This window comes from Centroberyx gerrardi, chromosome 1 (genome assembly GCF_048128805.1).
Source record: "Centroberyx gerrardi isolate f3 chromosome 1, fCenGer3.hap1.cur.20231027, whole genome shotgun sequence".
In the NCBI taxonomy this organism is placed as follows: domain Eukaryota; kingdom Metazoa; phylum Chordata; class Actinopteri; order Beryciformes; family Berycidae; genus Centroberyx; species Centroberyx gerrardi.
Window position 1 is genome coordinate 24,309,509 of NC_135997.1, and position 23,053 is coordinate 24,332,561.

The 23,053-nt window shown below is 42.4% G+C and overlaps 1 protein-coding gene across 1 annotated transcript in view; it reads right to left on the minus strand.

Moving 5' to 3' along the window:
• Window positions 1–22,114, minus strand: part of igdcc4 (immunoglobulin superfamily, DCC subclass, member 4) — a 68,665-nt gene extending 46,551 nt beyond the window's left edge. Inside the window, exons 1-2 of the mRNA XM_078284177.1 lie at window positions 22,109–22,114; window positions 21,738–21,885 (exon numbers count right to left, since the gene is read on the minus strand). Coding sequence (XP_078140303.1) covers window positions 21,738–21,885; window positions 22,109–22,114 — 154 coding nt within the window. The remainder of the gene's footprint in view (window positions 1–21,737; window positions 21,886–22,108) is intronic.
• Window positions 22,115–23,053: the final 939 nt, after the last annotated feature.

Consider the following 23,053-nt stretch of genomic DNA (forward strand, 5'->3'; position numbering starts at 1 on the left):
TGTCAGCAGTTTGAAGTGGATGCTGAGACACACACACACACACACACACACACACACAGACTCAACATACACACACAAGCTGTTAGGATGAATCCATTATCTTTCTGATGTACACTAAGTTCCGCTGTACATCAAACCTTCTTCATGAGCCTTGTTCTGGCGAGGGAAAAAACATATAATCACTCTGTTTAACAGTGAAGATGTGTTGCATGGGCTCAGCAGTTTCACAGAACCTCCTAAGCACGATCCACATGTTATACAATACCTCAGGCCTTTAATGAGCTGGAGATACACACAAACAGGCAGGGATAAGATGGTAAAAAAAAAACAAAAAAAACACACATGCTAGTGGGGAAAGACAGTGCTGTGTTTTCACCCTACAATGATGTGTTTTTTTATGTAATGGACAGATTGTATTAGGACTGGGCAATAAGGCCTTACATTTTTTACCTTGGTCCACAAATATTGCATTCTCCATTAGTGTCATGGCCATTAGTGTCGTTAGCATTGGCCAAACTTAATAAATTCCATACCTGTAATGCATCTGCTTTGCTGGCTCAATTTAGTTGCAACTAAAATATTTGCCGGCAAGACTTTAGGAATGGGCAAGAAAGCATCACTCAATATGACGTGAGGAGGCGCAGTCTGACTCACTGATTGACTGACTGACCTGAATTTGGCTCCTGATGAACTTGCGGCGTGGGAAAATAACTCTCCTCCTTACACAAGTTTATTCCAGTTCCATTACTCAGTTTCCATTCTAACAGTATCACCTCACCTCCTCTGAATATATATGTCGTCTCTCTGAAGTAGGTCATGTCATCATATATGAAGTCCCTTGCCCAAATATGGACTTCCGATTCCAAAGCGATTTCTCTGTGGGATTATGAATGGGGTTTCCAGGCTTTTCAAACTTGGACGTTTTTACCTACGTATATTTGTCTCTCCAATGGCACTGGGTCCATTGATATCCATGTTAATTAAAATAATTTTGCTAACAACAAGCTAAACACTTGGGCGCATATAATTTGCATAAGTCCATATTTAGGCAACGCTGACATCAGACTTCCGAGGTCTATGGCGAGTTGTCTTTTTGCCCCTACCACTAAGGGACTCAAAGGGTCGCCAAAGTCATCAAGTTTCAAATTCTACTGGTAGCTTTACATTAAAAGAACACATGCACTGGACTGCACTGGAGGAATGCACTTACCAAACATACCGATATGTGGAAAATTAGGTCGGTAAAAGATTCATAGTCTCGGTTTCGGTAAATTTTCAATATACCGCCCAGCCCTATGGAGTGTTTCTTTAACCAATGTTGATTTTTATCCCACAATGTGTTTTTATCTTATGCTGCTGTTTGTTGCTGTTTTCATGTACTGTTTTTGATTTGCTTCATGCTGCTGCCACAAATTTCACTACAGGGACAATAAAGCTAATCTTGTCTTATCTTCTCATATTCATACCCCACTCGTAGAGCCAAGCATCCAAGCCATGACTCTGTAGATTGTCGGTGAACCAAATCTAAACTGATTTTCCAATCTGACAACAGATTAGTTGGCCTGTCCTAATGTACATCATGTTGACTTTTACATAAGTGACCGTCTCCGCTGTCAACAGACTGCAAAATGGTTACGATTAATGGCTTTGTAACGCTAACAGGCATCAAGAAAGACTGGTAACATCACAAGCCGTGTGCTGCAGGTACCTGGGAGGTCCGCATGTACTTATAGTCTGGCAAGTGGATGAACAGATCATGTACTCATAGCAGGGTGAAAGTGGTCAAAAAGAGCATGGGAAGGGATGGACAGAGGAGTGGGGAGAAAGTGTTTGAGAGACCGAGAGAGAGTGAGAGAGAGACAGAAAGATAGAGTGAAAGAGAAGAGAGAGCATTGCAGATAAGAGAGAGCAGCTTATTCCATCGTGTGAAGGGCTCATTGCATGAGTGGAATATGGTCTCAATAAAAAAATTTAAATGCAAGTCTCCTTCAAAAATGATCCAAGGCACACTGTAGGGTTTGTGCAAAATTAAAATGCCTTTATTTTACATGGCATTATGTATTTAAAATGACCAACGCGTTGCGACCGCCATAGGTCTTCATCAGGGTCATTGTCAGCAGTAGCTTACACACATATAGTGTTACACTAATGAGTTGAGTGGGCGGATGGTTCTCTATCAATGTGCAAGCCTATTGGTCAAAAAACAAGGAAGTGATATATCATCAATAGAAAGGAGAAAGAAGGAGGAGGAGGGAAGAAAGGAAAGGGGAGGGAAGGGGGATGGAAGGAAGTGAAGAAGAGAGAGAGGAGATGAGAGCAGGGGTAAACCTAAATCATTAAAAAGAAGATAGATATAGCTAGATAGAAGATAGAAGATAGATATAAATAGAGCGACGTATCTCTCCAACCACTGTTCACAGAAGCACCTATGTTCTCATTCAGACGCGCACCGACCCTGAGAGACAAGGTGGTACGGAGCTATCTTCCCCCACCCACACCAACAACCTGGCTACAAAAGCCCCGTGGAACTTTTAAATGTGGGAGTTGCAATCACTGTGATAATGTCGTGAAAATCAATCATTTTCAAGATGGGAGCACATCTCGCACATATCAAATGAGACACTTTGCCAATTGCAACACCACACATGTTGTTTATAGACTGGAGTGCCCCTGTGGTTGTTTCTATATGTAGGATGAACAAAAAGAAGACTAAAAGACTGAGTTGCAGAACATAAAAATGCCATCCGCACAAAGAATGTTGATTATGCTATGGCATTACATTATGTGCAAACGGGACATGGCAACCCTAATACACTGAAAGTCATGGTGTTAGAAGTTGTTGAAAAGGATATTAGAGGAGGCGACCGTCTAAAAAGACTACTCTGAAAAAGCAACGAAATACCCCGGCCTCAATGATGAGATAGACTATTCTCCTTTTCTGTGAAATATCACTTCAGGAATAATAGAAAATTTGCATTTTAATATATGGAACTATTGATGGTTAAGGCGATTGTGTAGTCAATATGTGTTTGTAGTTATGAACAGAAAAATGTGGACCAGGTTATAGACTGAGGAAAGGATTAGGTCCACCTTGACTTGGTAGCCACATTATATCTATCTTCTTTTTAATGATTTAGGTTTACCCCTGCTCTCATCTCCTCTCTCTCTTCTTCACTTCCTTCCATCCCCCTTCCCTCCCCTTTTCTTTCTTCCCTCCTCCTCCTTTCTTCCTTCTTTCTCCTTTCTATTGATGATGTATCACTTCCTTGTTTTTTGACCAATAGGCTTGCACATTGATAGAGAACCATCCGCCCACTCAACTCATTAGTGTAACACTATATGTGTGTAAGCTACTGCTGACAATGACCCTGATGAAGACCTATGTCGGTCGCAACGCGTTGGTCATTTTAAATACATAATGCCATGTAAAATAAAGGCATTTTAATTTTGTACAAACCCTACAGTGTGCATTGGATCATTTTTGAAGGAGACTTGCATTTTACATTTTTTATTGAGACCATATTCCACTCATGCAATGAGCCCTTCACACGATGGAATAAGCACAGTACACCTGAAGTATCCAAAGAGCACCTGTATGTGATCACCACAAAGACTCAGCAGTGTTTCTACTCCATTGTCTTCAAGATTAGAGCAGCCTTGAGACTCGATTGAAAGAGAGCAGTGAAACATGATTAGAGACGCTTTTGTGAAGAGGGACCACTAAAGCATTCGAAAGCAGTGATAACTAGATTGCCTTGTACATCTCCCAAATTGACAGAGCGGCAGTAGATAATTGCTATGAGTTGTGCCTGAATGATGTTAGTAATTCTTTGTGCTATGTGTGTGTGTAGATGGTACTTGTCTAAGAAAAACAGGGTTAGGACATCATTGTGCACTGCACCCCTAATACAGGCTGGGTAGACATGGACAGATGGTCTGATTGATAGCATTGAGCAATTTACAGGCACACCAGGAAGGAGTGAGAGTGTGTGTGTGTGTCTGTGTGTGTGTGTGTGTGTGTGTGTGGCAGGCCAGTACCACTAAACAAAGATGGGTAATGCATCAATAAGTAAGTAATGCATAAATCATTGGTACAAATTACAAATTCTCTTCCAAATTGACCACAGCAATTATTTCAAAATATACTACACAATACAGGCAGGAAATGAATTATATTTTGTGTTTTCAAAATCCATGTACCATCTGTCGTTTGAGTCTGATTGGTGCATAGCTACACATATTCAACTGGTCTAACCGGAGGCCTTTTGAATGTCCTAAGTGACTTGTTGCTTGTTTTTATCATGGCATATAGTCTCATCAGCTTAACATCACAGCAGTGAGCTGCTCAAGTAGTGCGATAAGGGGAACGATGCATATGTATCTTGATGTGTTGAAAATGCAAAATTGCTGTCCTTCAAAGTCGGCATTTAAAACACAAAGTGCACGCTCTACATACTCCCTATCTGTCCCATTAACCTCGCCTGTGGTGTCATTGTTTGCTAATTCAATTACCTGCATCGATAACGGCCGAGTAAAAAATAGCCCCGGTTATTAGGTTATTATGTGAGCTTGTGACCAAAAGCTACCCGGCGTGTGAATAAATCGATACTTTGCAAAGCCAGGGTCATGATAATCCGAGCAGAGGTGCAGCTAGCTGTAAACCCCGGAGGGAAACAGAGACGCTCGGGTTTCAGCGCACAGGTGGAAATGCCAGTGCAATAACAGTGGCACCAATTCTCCCTGCCAAACACACCTCATTATTGTCTAAACATTTAACCTAGTGGGCTTTTATCTGCGGCTTCGCGTGCTAAAGTGGTGCTTCGGCTATCAGGTTCTTCCCGTTAAAAAGCAAAACACTGTCAGCAGTTTGAAGTGGATGCTGAGACACACACACACACACACACACACATACACACACAGACTCAACATACACACACAACCTGCTGGGATGAATCCATTATCTTTCTGATGTACACTAAGCTCCGCTGTACATTAAACCTTCTTCATGAGCCTTGTTCTGGTGAGGGAAAAAACATATAATCACTCTGTTTAACAGTGAAGATGTGTTGCATGGGCGCAGCAGTTTCACAGAACCTCCTAAGCACGATCCACATGTTGTAATTCCATCCACAGTGAGGCTGTGAGTCACTCAACAATGTGAACAGCTGCCGTGTCAGGTGTTAACCATTCCAGCTGTGTTTCCTCCCCTGACGATACAGCAGGGTTCTTCTCACACCCAGTCGTCTAACCGCACACACACACACACACACACACACACACACACCACTCTCACTACAAGGACAGAGGGAAGAAGCACTGCTTGGGTCTTATATGAACAGACAGGTGCTCTTTGGAGGGACAGGTAGACTCAAACGGATACTAGAGTTTATATATTTTTTGGATTCTTCACTTGCTTGTGCAAAATTTAAGAAAAAGAGAATTGTGAGAAGCAGCAGCAATCCAGAAAAGAAAAGCCCGTATCGATCTAATGGGCTTCGTCAGGGTCATAACATACCATAGTTAGTCTGCCCAAATAGGGCTTTTTATCTTTTTTTTTTTTGCTTTTGCTTGTTTGGATAGCTGCTTCTTAGAATTCACACCGTCTCGCTGAAAGGAGGCTGATTCAACTGTCATAACTCAAAGGGTCCTGTATGCACCTTCAGAATAAGTCTTGCTTTGGAGACTGGCGAGTAGACTGAGTTTACATGTACACATAGGGCTGCAAAATTAATGGAAAAAATATCAAAATTGCAATATTGACTAGCGCAATTTCCAAATCGCAAGAGGGTGCAACTTTTCCGCAGAGGGAAAGCTGTTTCTGACAGCTTTCTCAACAAGGTACTGTGCTGAGCAGCCCCCCTGGCCTTCAGATCAAGTTGCACATTGTGAGAAAATCTGAATCTTGTTTTGACTCAAACTGACCAAATCCAAAGCATAGGCATTACATTTTCTCTCACAAAATTTTTTTTTTTTTTTTACATTTTATGAGAAGAAAGAAAAAGCTCCTGCACACGTCTAAGTGAACTTGCAAAGTGACAGCATGCCAGAGCTTTTTCTTTGTTTAACTGTCCACCTACAGTCTTCTCCTACGCACCTATCACCTTGTACTCAGGTGGGCAAAACCTGCACTGTTAAACCTTTTATTAGAAAAAATATAGAAAAGGTGGATTTCCATATGTCTTGCAATTAATGAGCACCACCACCACCTTGACATGTACATCTGCAATCATCAGTAAGATCATACTCTGATCCTCTTTTCACAGTTAGCAGAACAACAAAAGGCAGACAAGTGCACACTACAGTGGAGGGGCAGTGGCGAGACGACGACGACTGTGTGCAGTTGTATGTGTGTGTGTGTGTGTGTGTGTGTGTGTGTGTGTAAGAGGGAGAGCGACAGAGAATGAAAGAGAGAGACAGACAGAGAGAGAGAGAGAGAGAGAGGGAGGCGGAGAGAGACAGAGAGAGGGAGGAGGAGGTGCCCATTCCAGTCCCTCATGCCTGCTGCTCTATGTACAGTGCTCATTCATCCCCAGTCTGGCTTCCTCCAATCACAGCGCAGTGTTCCCACATGCTATACACAGGGCCTCCCAGCAGCATGGGGCCTCCACATGGCCACATCCACTGCCGGGGCCACTTCCATGAGTCAACAAAGCTAGGAACAAAACTAACATGGGAATAACATGGGCCCTGGAGATCCGAATCGGAATCTCTGTATTCGCCCGGCACAATAAACGTACAGGAATTTGTGCTGGTGGCACTGGTGCAGAGACATACTGACGACGTAGAGAGTTTTATAGTACATGCTGACACATGGTGCAAAGACAACAGCTCCTCATGTACAGTGCACTGAAAAGCTGAGAAACAGTACATAGGCGAACGGTTGAAAAACAGACTGAAAAGCAGACTAACAAACACAATAAGAGCCCCCCCCCCATCTCTCTCTCCCTCCCTCCCTCCCTCCCTCCCTCTCCACTGCTCTTTGAAGTCAGGCGCACATACAGTACTTCATAGTGCATTTATATGTGTGCAGGGGATGAGCATATGACACAAGAGGTCAGGATGATGAATGAGACCGCTACGTGACACTACATGGTATATGCTGTATGGAGGAAGGGCATATTGCACTGAATGGGTTTCACATGACACATATTATGTTCACACTAGGGCTCTCAATAATGTCCTTTTCCATCACAGGTGCAGGAGAAATGTGATGTGTTCCTTTAAGATATGCTGAACACGAGAGTAGGTCTGTACACGCATGTGCATGCATGCAAAGATACATAGATGTTTGTTCAAGGGACTCAGGAATATGTTTTCTTTATTGTCTATTGGTTGATTGTAGTATTGGTGATCTTGGATATTCTAGATTTTCTAGATATAGTCAGTCTGGATAACAGTGTCTGCTAAATGCTTAAAATGTAACTGGAAATGTGGCTATACATAGCGCAATACATTGTATTTAGGCAGGCATAGAGTTTACATTGTTTATACATTGCGGATCCTCTAATACATTTCTGAAAACCTGGCAACCCTCCATGGACTACTAAACTTTTGAATTTCCCAAATTGCTTTTTCCTAAGCCTGTGTTATCACTTTTGGAATACTGCCTTAATATACTGTAGCTCTGCAGCGGAGCGACTTCACAACTTGGGAGTAGCTTTGCAATAATTCTTTTATTTGTACATGTCAGTAAAATGTCATTTTTATATTGTCGCTCGCTTAAATGAAAGACTGAAAAACAATAAACAGTAGTGTGTTGCAGATCTTCCTACACCCGAGCCCATATCAGTCAGTCCTTGTGTAAAGACACCTCATTACTCCGATGCTTTATTTCTGAGGCTGGAGTTGCTTGAACGTTTCTCTGCACATCATCCACACCTTACACCACCACCCACACACACACTCCCCTTGGCCAGCTCCCATGCAACTCCTCGGCTGTCATGTGACCGGACAGCAGTGCGGAATGGAAGGAATGTGATCGCATGTCGGTTTACCAAATGAGCACCGCTGGGGAGAGACCACCACACACACACACACACACACACACACACAAAGATAAAAAAAAATCTAAACCACCTAAACCACATTACTCCAACACAGTAATAACAAAGATTATCAGTGATAAAAAAAAAAAAAAGTTTTATAGAGAACATCAAGTTTAACACTGATAATTTGGTACATTAACCACAAACCATTTCTTTGTCCAAATGTCCCTGTGTAGATTTGTGTAATACAAAACAAACAGCGCTACTGTGAGAAGCTGACTGGCTGCCTCCCTTTGACCTTGTGACAGCCTTATCTCACAAAATACTGATCCGGCGGCTTTATTGATCAGTGTACAAGTAGGTGACATTCAAGCCTGCCACCAGTGGCAAGGGAGCAAGACTAGGACTAGGGCTGTGAAATGACTCGATGGGACTATAGGACTGAGGCTGGGACTAGGTAAGGCTCAGACCTCAGATAGTATATGCAAGTATTTTTTTTTATTGTTTATCCTACTTGGAGCATCAGAGAGGTGAGGTTTACTGCATCAGCACAATTCAGATAGTGTCATTTAAGTTACAAATCACAGAAAAATCCCATTAAATTGACTTTAAAGTCAAACTTAAATTAAACTTGATTTTCTGGCAGGCATTGAATTATCCCATGTGGCAAACTCCACCCACCTGATTATCCAACAGGTTAAAGCAAACGCTAAGAGGCAAAAATATAAGACCCAGGCCTCGACTGGATATCAACACAATCCCCTCTGAGCTGCATCAATGCGGCTGGAATATATATTTGTGTTCCCGGAATCAAGGAATTAATAGGTAGCAGTACAGTATTAACAAGTGGCAACAGGTTTGGAAACAGTCTGATTCAATAACATTTGATCTCTGTATGTGATTTGCCTCTTAGTGCAAAAGCTGGCATGGGCAGAGAGAGACAGAAAGTCAGATATGCTTTGGAAGTACTTGCTCCTCCAAAATATGCTAAACACAAAGAAAAAACAATGAATATAAACAAATGTAAAACAAGAGCCTCAGCAAATTGAAGGTCCATGGTCCCTAAATTAATTTTCGTCTAGTCCCCTTTTTGGTTAATGAAAATGTCATCTCATTACAGTCTTGTAATTGCTGTTGTAAGCTGAAGGTTTCTAGATGTCTACTTGTCGTCTAGACTTGTGCATGTATTATACCCGAGCCTGGAGATAAATACAGGCTCACCAAAATAAAACATTAGCTCACCAAGTTATATATTCAGACATTTTTAAGGGGCCATACCGTTCACAAGCCCACAAAGCACAAACAAAATAAAATCCAACAAAATCATTTAAACAGCCGCAGAGGGCAAACCATTCACTGAACTGGAATTCATAGCGGACAAAAGTGAGGATGAATGGTTCCCAGTTTTAGTGAACTCAAGACTTCCTTTCCTTTTATAACCACCTCTGTGCCTAAGATTGCTTCCTTGACAGCATGAATAGGCGCACACAGGTCACCATACAAATCAACATATCCACTGCACAAAGATACCCAGCTGAAATTCAGCCCAGGGCCTCTTTAAATAATATGCATCCTAATTTAGCATGGACTCTCTGGGGAGGGGATCAAGATGCACTCGCAAATCGGAGCTGACACACCCACGCTTACACACAGGCGAGCACACATGTAGGGTGTATATACATAAGCTCACACACATGCAGATACTTAATTTACCGCTAATGTGTAATGAGCTAGTCTCCGTAAGCACTGCTGTCCAACAGGCTCTGGCTTTAAATCTCAAGGGATCTGAGCATGTACGTTCACAGAAATAATGAATAAGGAAGTAGATTGCAATAAGTTTGGGCAGACACAAAGTTCAAACAATGCTAATGACTTTAGCCAAGAGCATAGTCATTTAAAGAGTACAATTTACATAAATACCGCATTTACAATGAAACTCATTAGGGGATTAGAAATGCAATTACACTAACCCATTAGGAGGACCTGTTTACAAAAAGGTGGGAGGAGCGGATCCCTTTGCCAGCTCTGTAGCGCACGACAGGGAAGGATGGAAGATGACAGGCTTGAGGTGGGCTACTGAGGCCCAGAGTCCAGGAGAACTAGGGAAGCAGTGCAAGTGAGTGTCGGTATATTATTATTTTTACTCAGTGCACTCACTTCTGAATCTTCTCAATCATAAAGTACAATAAATACACAGGGATTTGTCTTGGTGGCATCAGAGCAAAGATATATTGACAACTTACAGAAGTTCACAGTATAGCAGAACAAATGAATGGACAACAGGGCCTCACATGCAGTGTAAAGGGGCAGTGCACGACACACCAGAGACAGGAGACAGGCAGCATATATCAATACACATTCAACATTTAATATGAAGTAATTACCAAGTACTATTCAAACAGAGGATGACAGTATAACCTCCAAAACTAGCACTACGCCACTGGCATACTGATGCCTCTGGACTGGCGGGGCACAGTCAGATCATTAGGCAGAGGCAGTCAGCTGGAAAATAGCTGGTGCCAGAAACCCTATAAACTCGGAAAAGTTAAAAGGTTTTGGGGAACCTTTAAGGGTTCCTCAGATTGCAATCATAGGGGAACACCCAAGGGTTCCTTGAGAAACTTCTTCATTAAGGGTTCATGAACCCTTTGATGGTATAACAGTATAGTGGACCAAACCCTTATGAAGCCTGTGATACATTCTAAAATATCTTAGTATCAAAAATATAAGTTATGGTCCAAGACTGTGGCTTATACAGATGTAATGTAGCATTAATGTACAGTAACATCGTAACTGCATTTTGCAATTTCCTTAAGAGTATAATGACACAACACAATTACAAGAGTTGGTTAGCTCACAAGTTTGTGCTATTAGTATTTTCATGTACCTTGGACTATTCCCAATATAATGTAATATGTCAACAAGTAGATTTCAGTATTCATTAGTGTGGTTTTGGGATACTACTTGGTATTGTGATGCTTTAGCTGGTATTACACTGTAAGGTAACAATGTGGTATTGTGAGTAAATATGATTAATATGGAAATGACTACCAAAGAATATTGAAATACAGTATGATTTTAACTTGAAAGATAGTGTGCTGGCCACCGAGGGAAGAAACTGTGGGTTGTGTACAGTAGAATTCATTGGAGTGGGGGTAAGGTCATACAAAATGTCATTCAACTTTACCACAGTCAGTGCCAAATGTTTTGGGACAGTCATGCACATTACTTCAGTTTGCTGTCCACGGAGATCTCTAAGTTGTATGGCAAGTAAATTTAAATTCGATAAAGTTAATATTTGCTTGTTTAGATTTTATACGAAATAACGCATTAAGCATGATGTTTGTGACCCATCAACCTCGCTAGATTCAAAACATCTTCCTTTGACACTCTGCCAGGCCCAAAATGTAACCTCTTGCATAACTTTACATTCTCAATGATATTTAAGCTAGAGAATGGACTTTGCCCTGGAGTACCCTGGTACTGTGTGTGGAATAAATGGTTGACTCAAAAAACATTTCCCTCCCACCACCATGCCTAAAATTACACAGGGTCACTTCAGCAGCAGGATTCCTACAGGCTAATTTTCCTAGGGTGTTCAGTGGGAATATTAGTTTGTAGGAACCAAACAGCTGAGATGACCTTGTCTGACCTGAGAAATAGTGGTGGAACAGCAGTGTTTTTTTGCCTGGAACTATAACTCAGGGCCTGGCTGTTGACTCAGTTATAGAATTATCCATCTATTCTACAGAGAAAGAAAGTAATTTAGTCCATCGTAGAACTGAAATCACTCTGAGGTGCGCTGAGGTGCTTTTAAGGCTTGCTAGAAACAAGACATCAAAAGTCTGGTGGTGTTGATTGGTCACAAACTTCACACGTGTATTAAGATTGCACTTGGATTGCTTTCATTTAATTAAAATCATCACAGTATTCATTTAGTTTAATTAGCGGGGCTGGGATTAATGTGTATGCAAATATACTGTCAAAATCATTGGCCAACCTGTCTACTTTTCATTTGTTTTCATCAGAAATACACATTTCAGAAGTATGCAGCAGAACAAATCAATTGCGCACTATTGTCCACATTTTTTCACTTCCACTATCTGCAGGAGATAGCAGAAGAAGTCAAAGCAGGGGTCAGGAAGCTAAAATCAGATTAAGTTATCAGAGGCAGATTAATTAGTGTCGGTGGTGGAAGGTTGGCAGTAGCCTAGAGCAGGGATGGGCAAGCATGTGCCATGGAGGGCCAAGAGGCTGCAGGTTTTCATTCCAACCAAACACTACAGCAGCTGACTCCACTGATTAGTTCCTCCTCTCTGGTTGAAGGTGTGCTGATCAGTGAAATCAGCTGCTGTAGTGTTTGGTTGGCAACTACTGTCAAGGTGTCCTTGAGCAAGGCACTTCCCACCGTGCTGCTCCAGTGGAGCTGCTCAGTGACCAACAGTAGGAGACTGTTGTTGTACTGGGCATCTCCCAGGCATGAAGTGCTGAAAAAGAGCATGTGAGCTCAGTCAACCTTTGCTGGATAAAGGTTAAAAAAAAAAGACTAGGACTGAGAGGAGACGTTTCATGGAACTGGAATGAATAAGACTATTATTATATTCAGTTTTGGGCATAGAGTAGACTCTAAATGCCAGAGGGCGCATGTGACTCTTCCTGTAAGAGTCACAAGTTTGATGGCATGAGGGGAACTGAGGGGGACATTCTCAGTCTTCAATGTGGAATCTGCCTCCACTCCATCAACTAACTTCCTTGCTATGTTTGCATTTTTTTCATTTTTATGTAAAAAGACCAAAGGCGTTGCAATAATCAGATACAGTTCAAATCCTGCAGGACCGCAGATGTTACGAGTCTTTTCTTCTTTCAGGTCCATTAAGGACTGTGCAGCATGCCTGTATAAACACACAGACACTCACGCACTTTCACAGCATTCATTTGGTTGTGATGGGTTCAGTGAAGTTGACATATTTTCATTTGATCTTTGGAATGGAAAAAACAAGCTCTTTGTTTGTGGATCTGATGTAGCAATGCCCCTTGCCCTCGAATTCTCCCCGCCAGCTCCCGCGCCAATTCATCCCCGTCCCAGGATCACCCCCAGCCCCCACTCGCCAGCTTCAGTTCCCACAATAACCCCGCAACCATCACCACCCACAACATTCCTGTTCCCCTTTCTGAACCTAACATGAAATGCACACACACAAACACACACACACACACCAACAGTAGCCCTCAATGACTGGTTTTGTTTAATGGCCTCAAAGACAGACTAATAACACAGGACAGTAATCATCTGGTAATAATACATGATAAATACCAATCTGTTAATTTGGTCATGAAGTGCGGTGCCTCTGTCAGTGAATACAAACGTGGCTTTTGTTTCAGAGCACAGAGTTTAACACTTTTTGATAACAATTCTTCAATATTTCAAATGCCTTTTAGCCTATGAACTGTTGAATGTTTATTTGGTGCAACATTTTTAAATGCATGTTTCTTTCAGTCAGCTCAAGACTATCTCATATTGGGCTGGGTACCGAAATTCAGTGTTTTCTAGGTAGTGACCGAATTATGAAAACTGTATGCCAATTTTTAATACTTTAAAACTTCAAATCCAATTTGTTTTCACTCTTATCGCAGACAATCCCTATCAGAGTCAGCGGATACCTGCAGGAGATTTCATCGTCTGGATGTGAGGGCTCCCAGCTTGGCACTCACTATCCTGCCAGGATCTCGAGGGGAGTAACTCTTTATTCTGTCTCTGCTGGGCTCTCTGGGGCATGATTTTATACCCCACTGTATATAAATTGAACCCTCTGGACTCCAACTGCCAGAAGGAAGTGAGGGAGGTATAGCTCCGGTTGGCCCCCTTTAAGGCCCTTAAATGCATAATTGAACTGTGAATAAAGGCGCTTACGTAATATAAATTTGTCTCAGACCAGGGTGGGGCCTCCCTTGATGTACGGAAGCACTTATTGGCCCAATGTGTGTGTGTGTGTGTGTGTGTGTGTGTGTGGGTGTGTGCGGGTGTACAGACGTCATTCTGAGTGTGCAAAGTGCTTTCATCCCAAAGCATATAGATTCCCCCTCTTTCCATCTTTTCAGGAAACTGGGGTGATATCTATAAAACCTGTAATATGTTTTGTCAGGGCAAAGCGTTCAGCACCCTCTACCTCAAACTCAAAGAAAGGAAATTTCAGTGTATTTCAGTTGCAGGTTTCTTAACACAAATGTTTACCAATAAAACACTCGCGTCATATTTGCGCACGTGTCATAAGTGAATTGTTACGCTTCCACTGCAACACACCCACTCACACACTCCTGCTTGCCCCGTGAAGATTCTGCATTACTCTATTGTGTGTGTGTGTGTGTGTGTATGTGTGTGTGTGTGTGTGTGGGGGGGGGGGGGGGGGGGGGTATTCGAGGTAGACCTGTGGCCCTTGTGATAAGCAAGTGCCAAAAATGCACATGAGGATGCATGAATGTTTGTTAGTGAGTATACACACACACACACACACACACACACCTACACACACACACACACACACACACACACACACACACATACACTCACACAAACACACACACACACACAGTGTCTGGTCTGTTTAATGACCTTTAGGCTAATAACACAGCTAAGTAATGATCAGGTAATAATATATGATAAATACCAGTCTGTTAATATGGTGATGAAGCTGGCTGCATCTGCCAACTTTATGCATCTACAAACATATTACATATAAATAAAATAATAAATATAAATATCTCTCAGACAGCTGGAACTTGAAAGCAAGACACTATGGCTACTGTAGTCATTTGCTTCAGGTGTATGTACAGACTTTAATCTATTGATAGACTGATGCAGATCAAATTATCCTGGGTGTACACAAATGAGAAATTGTTTTATTTCACTATTATTTCACTCCCTAGAGGTTTGCACAATGAGAATGTGTAAGAATTATTCATGTTTCACTACTTCAGTGTTCTTACTGTTGCCTCCCCCCCCTCCATATTATAGACTGTAATTCTATAAACGCATAGCAACAAAAACCTTCTCAGCTGGTATTCCATAGGACCAAATTGTACCTAATGGTGGTCTGTGGTTTACTGTGTATCTATTTGGGGATCCGGCATGAAAAAGTTTGGAAACCCCTGTCTTACACAATACACGATGGCAGGTCCACTATGAGCCTGTAGCAAATTGTAAATATGTTGCACATAGTCTCGTTTATGGCACAGTTATCCCACCCCTGTGCCTGCGTCTCGCGGCCCTCGGGGCTACTGGAGAGCATTAAACCGTAACCTAGACTGATACTCGCTCTTCTGCACTGGTCTTTGTCATGTAAATACTGTGGCCAGCCTCTCACCCACTCGTCGCCGCCTGTGTCGGCAGACTCTCCACCGCAATGTCTGTGAAATGAAACCGCTCCAGCAGCCACATCTCTCCGCCTCGGCCCGACAGCTCACGGCACATGGCCCACAAGTTTGTCAAGATCATGTGGGGATGAACATGCCCTTTGGATGACAAATCACCCTTATTTAGCTTTGCACTAAATCTCTGCGGTGTTATCTCATCGTTCTTATGTCAGTGGCAAAAACAAGGCTATAGATGTGCCGTGCCCACAGTCTTTCTAGGTTATTAAATTGAATGACAAAAAAAAGTTCTGATGCCATATTGTATTTGCTATAGGTTTATGACTGAGCCACTGGCGGGGCGCTCAATTCTTGCTAAATAACAAGGCCGAGCCCACATTTCTTAATGGGCTCCATCCGCTGGTTTGATCCTAAACTTCACGCTCGTCGTTGTCGGAGACCTCTGGCCGCCCCGTGGCAACATTCATGTGCCGCTGGTAACATTGTTGCATGGGCTGCTACAGAGGGCAATGTGCTGCAACTTCGCAACGCCGAAGCTCACCAACAAAGCGCGTCCTGACAGAGAGATGACCACGAAGTGAAAAATGAAACCCAACCTCGCCGCTATATCGCCGGACCGGAGAGGCCACATGAGGTGAACACAGAATACAGAGGCATATCGCACTGAGCGAGCAAGGTGCACATTTCGTCCAATAGCTGTCCTATCTTTTTTTTTATCACAGCCCCACTTCAATGTTCTGAGTAATTGCACTTTAGGGTGAAATGAGTGGCCCACTAGCCTACACATGCACTTCACTGGAAAACATGCAGATGATTAAAGTGAGCGATTTACCTTGCTTGGATGGACCACAGAACAGCGAAAGTAGACAGAACAGCCAAATTGTACTCTCCACCGCCATGTAAAGCCTTTGATTTCCACCAGAGGAGTAAGCAGCGTGTGTGTCTATACAGCCAGCTATACTGTTATAGCGACATGCATATGTTGGAATCCGCTATTGTCTCCGCCGGTGCGTGAAGAAGTCTATTTGAATGTTTAGGTCTCTTTGGTGAACAGTCCCCAGGCTTTCCTCACAATAAGGTCGCGTTAGTCGGGGGAGAGCCGTCGTGTCTCTCGGCGCTTCATCGCCATGTTGTGAACGAATGTTAAGTGTGTGTTGGCTGCTGGTCCACACACACACATGCATGGACGCACGCACGCGCACGCACGCACGCACGTTCACCAGACACACTGGCTGGCTGGTCTGCTCTGAGGCTGCTGGTGGAGTCCTGAAAATCTGTCGGTGATTCTAACACACCCCTTCTTCCCCTTTTATGTTCAGCTCCATGCTTTCCAGTAAACTCACAAGGTCCCTGCAAAGCGGCTGTGCTGCAAACCCACTTGCAAAATATATTTTACCCTATAGGCTCCCTATGTCTATCTTTCAGGAATGATTAAACTCGGCAGTGTTCCGTTATCTCTACGGCGAGTGAGTTGCCCCGAATGAACCGAATGTTGAATACACCGGTGACAGATGTTAGATATGCAAGCAGCCTAGGATATGATCACTCGCACTGTATCCAGATAAAAAGCTTTATCTGGAAAGCCCCATGCTCTAATTATGCAAAAATCTATATGGTCTTATTAATATTACTTCATCAAGATAGGCGTTTTAATTATTTTCTTCAGGGATGTGTGTGTGTGTGTGTGTGTGTGTGTGTGTGTGTCCATGGGTGTGCACGTGTGTAATCATGCATCTGTGTGTGTGTGTGTGTGTGTGTGTGTGTGTGTGTAAGCATGCACCTTTGTGTATGCACATGCACGTGTATGCATGGCTGCATGAATGCTCGCGTTATAAAGCAGGTCTGGGTAAAAAATGGAGACCAGGGATGGCACATGTGCACCCTGAGCAAGAACAGGCAGGCGAGAGAGGGAGGGGGGGGGGGGGGGGGGGTGTCAGGGGGGGGGGTGTCAGTGGTGTGCATCCCAATCAACCAGCTCGCCTCCTGCACCGTGTGCTGAGGGACCCGCTGACTTTTGCATGCAAACACATAGCAGAGGAGCCAGCTGGAGCCCAGCCTTCCCAGAGCAGACAAAGACTCGCCCTGCGCAGCATTCTCAGCATCACTGATACCCACAGCATCCCCATGTACAGCAGCATGCTCAGACAAAGATAGGGCTGGAGAGGAATATAAACACAAAAGCACCAGCTTGTACCACTCAAACTTAAGAGGATATCCCTCTGCAGCGCTGGACATGTATACTTAATAGCTGGTATTTACGATGCCGTAAAAAAACAGAGCATTGTTCCTGGGCTTAAGTTCTACAGTGAGATATCCACCATTTGAAAAAGTGACACCTACTCTCACAAATTGCTTGTTGGTATGCAAATAAAGCACTTTATTTTTTACGGTAAAAGTCATGAGTCATCTTGCAACATTTGCTTACAAAATTGTTATTTAATGAGGATAGAATTTTGTTTTTAAATGTTGGCTGCATAATTTGTCAAAATGGATATATAGCATCTAAGAATAATGCTTCAGATATTGCCTGTCATGAGGAGAAGAAAGACTGAGGGCTGAAATGAAGGAGTTTCCTTTGGTAATAATATCTTGTCCATCTAGGATTAGGGTTATCTGTTCTCAACGTATTCATTTAATGCTGATATCAGATTGATTTGGGCTGATGAAATGAAATGGGATGGATGCATTTCCCAGGTGTCTGATTAAAGCAAATGTCTGGGCCGTTGGATTATGTGATTGGATTGGAAAACTAATAGCATTGCTGCGTCCTCTGTGATTGTGGTCAAGCTGTAATTTCCCCGCGTCTCCAGTTTCCCTCCCCAGCTGCCGTAACATAATGAACACAAACTACCAGCTGCTCACCAATCAGTTCACAATGCACTCCAATCGGAATGCACCGATCATCTAAAAAGGAATATCTTGGCTCAATTTAGTCCCAAACCCTTGACGTGTTAATATTATGGTTGGAGGTTTGGCTATGTGTGTGTGTGTGTGTGTATCCTTCATTCTGTCTGTGGTTGTGTGTGTAAATACACGTGTGTATCTGTGATTCTGTGGGTGTGTCTGTGTGTGCATGATTAAAACAAGCATCGTTTCTGTTTCCAAGCTCTGCTGTATGGCAGTTATAGACGGCAACAGTAGCCTAAGTGTTAACAAATGTAAACAGTAGAAGTTTGCAATGCAAGACACGATCATACAATCTGAATACAAGTCCATGCTGCAGACTTCCAGCAGACACGCTGACATGGAAAGGAAATGTCTCGTGTCCCTCCAATGCCACAGAGCTGATCCGGCAGGGGGGGGGCGACCTGGCCTGTTCCAAGTTATGTTCTTAATTATGGGTAACCCGATCCCTCAAACCACAAGCCGACAGAACACACTGCAGCAACAGTTGAAGCCCATCTGTAATTTGTTACCCCAGCGGAGACATGCCTGGCCGTTCACTGCGGTTGGATGATGCGTATTATGTGATTTGTGGCACTGTGATTGTACATTGGCCTCTCATTACCACATTTAAAGCAGTTTTGTTACAAGATAAAACAATGTGCTCCAGGAATTACAGGACACTGTTCCAATAGGGATTGCTTTCTTTTCACAGTGAAAACCAGCCAAAGAAAGCAGGCCAGGACAGCCAAAGATAGAACAGGCCTATTGCAGAGAAAATTATTTACACTTTTGATGTTCTGCCCACTGACGCCAATTAGGGTAGTAAACTTGTCTGGCTTGAGTCAAGCAGCAAGAGGTTTTAGTAGTTTATATTGGCAGTAAGTGGTAAGTTTGTGTTGCTACTTTTTCTTTGAAAACAAATTAGTTTTCTATTCTGAACGATGTTGTAATTGGTTGGCATGGGGCTCTATGGACAATTCCATTGCGCTGCAGGAAATGTCCATCCAAATTATTTAATCTTGTATTCAGTCTTAAATACTTTTAAATACTTAAGTGAATGGGATGACATAATTAATTACACTTGTTTCCAATGCAGCTGAAGCTGTTTCAAGAATCTTCTTGAATGAAGCCGCAATATGTTTGAAGAAGGGGCGCGATCAGCCTTGATATTGTCACTTGTGTTAAGAATATTTCTTGAAACAATTGCATTGGAAACAATCCCCACAGAATGTTTTTTGTTTTGTTTTTTTCACTTGAGAAAAGGTAAGATAAGATATGATTGTAAGACTCAAAACACTGACTTGGTAATATGGATATAGTGTATTTTGTAGTTTGGGCTGGATGTTATAGTTCTAAGGGCACTAGAAGCAACTGCAGGAAACTGATTTCAAAGATTAATGTCACTGTTTTTCACACCCTGAGATTTGAGGGTAGTGACAAGTGTTAATTGTCTGAGGCCATCTCAAGGGTTTTGAGTTTTTTTCTAATTTTACAGGAGAGCAAAAATAACAGTTTAAATGATTGCATCTATTCTAAATCAAAACATAACACAGGAACCAATCATACTTTTTTAGATTAAGATTTAGAAAATTGATATTCCATAAAAACTTATTTGTTTTTTTTTAAGTCAGCATTAAAAGTAAAAGTACCTAAAAATTCACTTGTATCTTTTTCACACCAACATATCATCTCTTTTTGCTTTGCATATTTATGAGCTTAGGAAATAATTAACATCTTCTATCAGATGACACTACAGCAGATTTGTAATTTCATTGTAAACAGCCAAAAATAGTCATGTAATTTATATTAATCCTAAAATCAGCTATAATAAATCCAAAAAGGTAACCTTGGATAACAAGCTTTTCTTCTTCTTTTTAACTTTATATGACTATCATAGTTAAAAGCACATTATGACGGCCCTCATAATGAATTATAACACATTCATGATGTGTTAAGACCATGCTTACAAGAACACATGCTCTTATTGATGCATTGTAACTGCAGTCATAAGACATTATATATGTAATTTGTAATGAATTTAAGCACTAGTGTCTTTTGTGTGACATTTTAGCAGCTTTAGCATTTTCATGTAGCCATACCACAATGCATAATGCGAGGAGGGTGCAGAGTGCAGAGTTTTCACTTCTTTTGTTTTTACCCTTTATTTTAATGTTGTTTATGATTACACATGTCCTTTCACCATCAGGTAGAGCTTAACAAGGGCTTTGATATATAATACTCATTCTTGGCTAAAGTATCGCTTGCGCTCCTTTCGCACCCTCATTTTTATTGTTGGGTCTTACTTTTTGAGTTTCAGCGCTGGCCTCACTATAGTGAACACAATGCTTGGCTACCCAATGGGAGAACAGAGCAACTGTGTGGCACTCAGTCACTGCTACAGTGACAGCCCTAGTAAAACATGCTAATGACGGCAGCCACAAAGGAAAGCAAGGTCAGCTCTGTTTCTTTCTTTCCATTATAGCGTGGCATGTCAGCTATTAGCTTTTCCATCTCACATGTAATGTTATCAAGGACTGAATCTATTCTTTATCATTTTGCCTGCTTCAGCGGAAACCTAAGAAACAACTTTTGCTGTTTTGCAACACTCTATTATTTAAGCTGTATTCAACCAGGTAATCCTACTGAGATGGATGACAAATCTCTTTTTTCAAGGGAGATCTGATCAACAAAGCAGTATTAAGGCAAACATAAAAGTTGCAGATAAACAACATACAAAGGTGTGCATAAGCCAAAAATGTGCAATTTCCAAAACTTAACGATATAAGCGCTCGAAAAGCAGTAGTCTTGTAGCAATGATAGCGGTTCCTACAGTGTGGTTAAACATAAATATAGCCATTTGTCATGAAAAGCACCCATCCAATCAGTTCACCTCTTCGCTCTCCACAAAGGTTACAGTCTTGAAATAGTGAAGTGTTTGTATTTGAATACTGACTGTTGTCGCCTCCATGGTGGCTGTGTTTCACCCCTCCCAAGGTCAGAGACACCCAGCTCCATCTGACAGAGGAGCGCCTCCTGAATAGGTAAGGAAATACCACAGACTGACTGACAGACGGATGGAACAGTGCCCCCAGCTGGAAGTGCTGAGGGGTGACCACATCTTCCCAGACACCGGCATGCATCATTTATGTCAACAGTACAAAGAGAGCCACGCTGAGACAGATCAGAATGTAGAGAGGAAGATTTCCTATAGCAGCAGCATTCTGCCAGGAAGAACACTATAAGTTTTAATGTCATTTTTCCTTTTATCTTCTCTCTTGGCTTGACTGTGTTCACACAAGTCTGTATTTTGGAATCAGCAAAACCTCACTGTTGATGAAAAATAATAATAATAATATATGCTGCACCCTTTACCAGCTCAGTTTAATCAACTAATGTGAGAGGTTTAGTGAACAAACACTGTACGCTACGGTCCATGGTTCATGTTTGGATATGTAAATGAGGTTGGTGTATGATTGCCTCGCCACAATGTTATTCCACCTCCTTCCGCTGGAGGGGTGCCCTCCACATGCTTGGTGTGGAGGAAAGGGTCTCCATAGAAACCAAGACAACGGTGGCACATGGGCTTAGAGGGTGACTGGGCAAATGGTTTACTTTTGGAGGACAATGGCACTAGGGCGCACTGGCACTGGGCCGAAATTTAGAGCACCGAGGGGGATATTGAGAGTCTGACAACAGAAACATATTCTCACCTCATTTAAACTGCATTTACACACCCAGAGCTGAAGATAAATAAATGTATTCAATAAGAAACAAGTGGACTAACGTGTGGGTGTGGGTGTGTGTGTGTGTGTGTGTGTGTGAGTGTGGGTGTATGGGTGTGTGCATGTGTGTGTGTGGTGATGTGATACCTCCATGTCTAATTGAGGAGTTTCAAAATGTGATATCCAGCATTTGAAAAAGGGACACCGACTCTGACAGAATGATTTACAGCACAAACTTAAAACAAAATGTGATACTTTGTATAGGACACTAGGTAACTTAAGTTCTTAAACAAAATTATTTACACACTGGATCATGAATATTGAATTAAGAACTTTACGTGATGATTTTTTTGTAAATGAACTCTTCAGCTATTCACCACATTGTGGGTTATCTTATGGCCACATGCAGAAAGATGCCAAGCTGTTTGGCATTCTCTTTCTAAACCCCCCCCCCCCCCCTTCCTCCACGCCCCCAAGGAAATGGGCAAGGAGGGCTGACTGAGCCAAACAAAACTGTAAGCTCCAGATGCTGTATCTGTCTGCCACGGATGTTCAATAAATGTTGATGCTAAGACTGCAGGCTCATCCTCTCACCCTTCATTTCCTCTCTCCTTCTCCCCTCCTTCCCTCCCTTGTTCTCTGCCACTTTGTCACTCGCTCACTTTCTTACTCAGAGGCAAAACAAAACCTAATATCCTGGTAGATACCAACATCCTATCCAGGATGACGACAAACCAAGCAGCAAAGCAGAGCCAGAAAAGACTCATTGTCCTGCATCAATGCCATGTTGGCAAAGCTGATGGGGGAAAGCTGACTTTCCCATTCTAATCTATGCAGAGCGAAGCGTTGACGGGGAGCTGGAGTGGGAGGGAGTGGGTGGGCAAGTGTCCCTGTTAATAGAGAGTAGAACCACTACTCACTGAAAGAAGCGGCTCTTGTCCTAATTAGCTTAAAAAGTAGATTTTGAATTTGAATCTCAGTAGAAGATTGTGAGGCCTTGAAAAAGGAGCTCATCTCAAGGGTCCCATCAATGGTGGCCTTGTTTGCTGCGGTGAAGAGAGGCAGGTTGAGAGACAGGGAGTAAGAGAGACA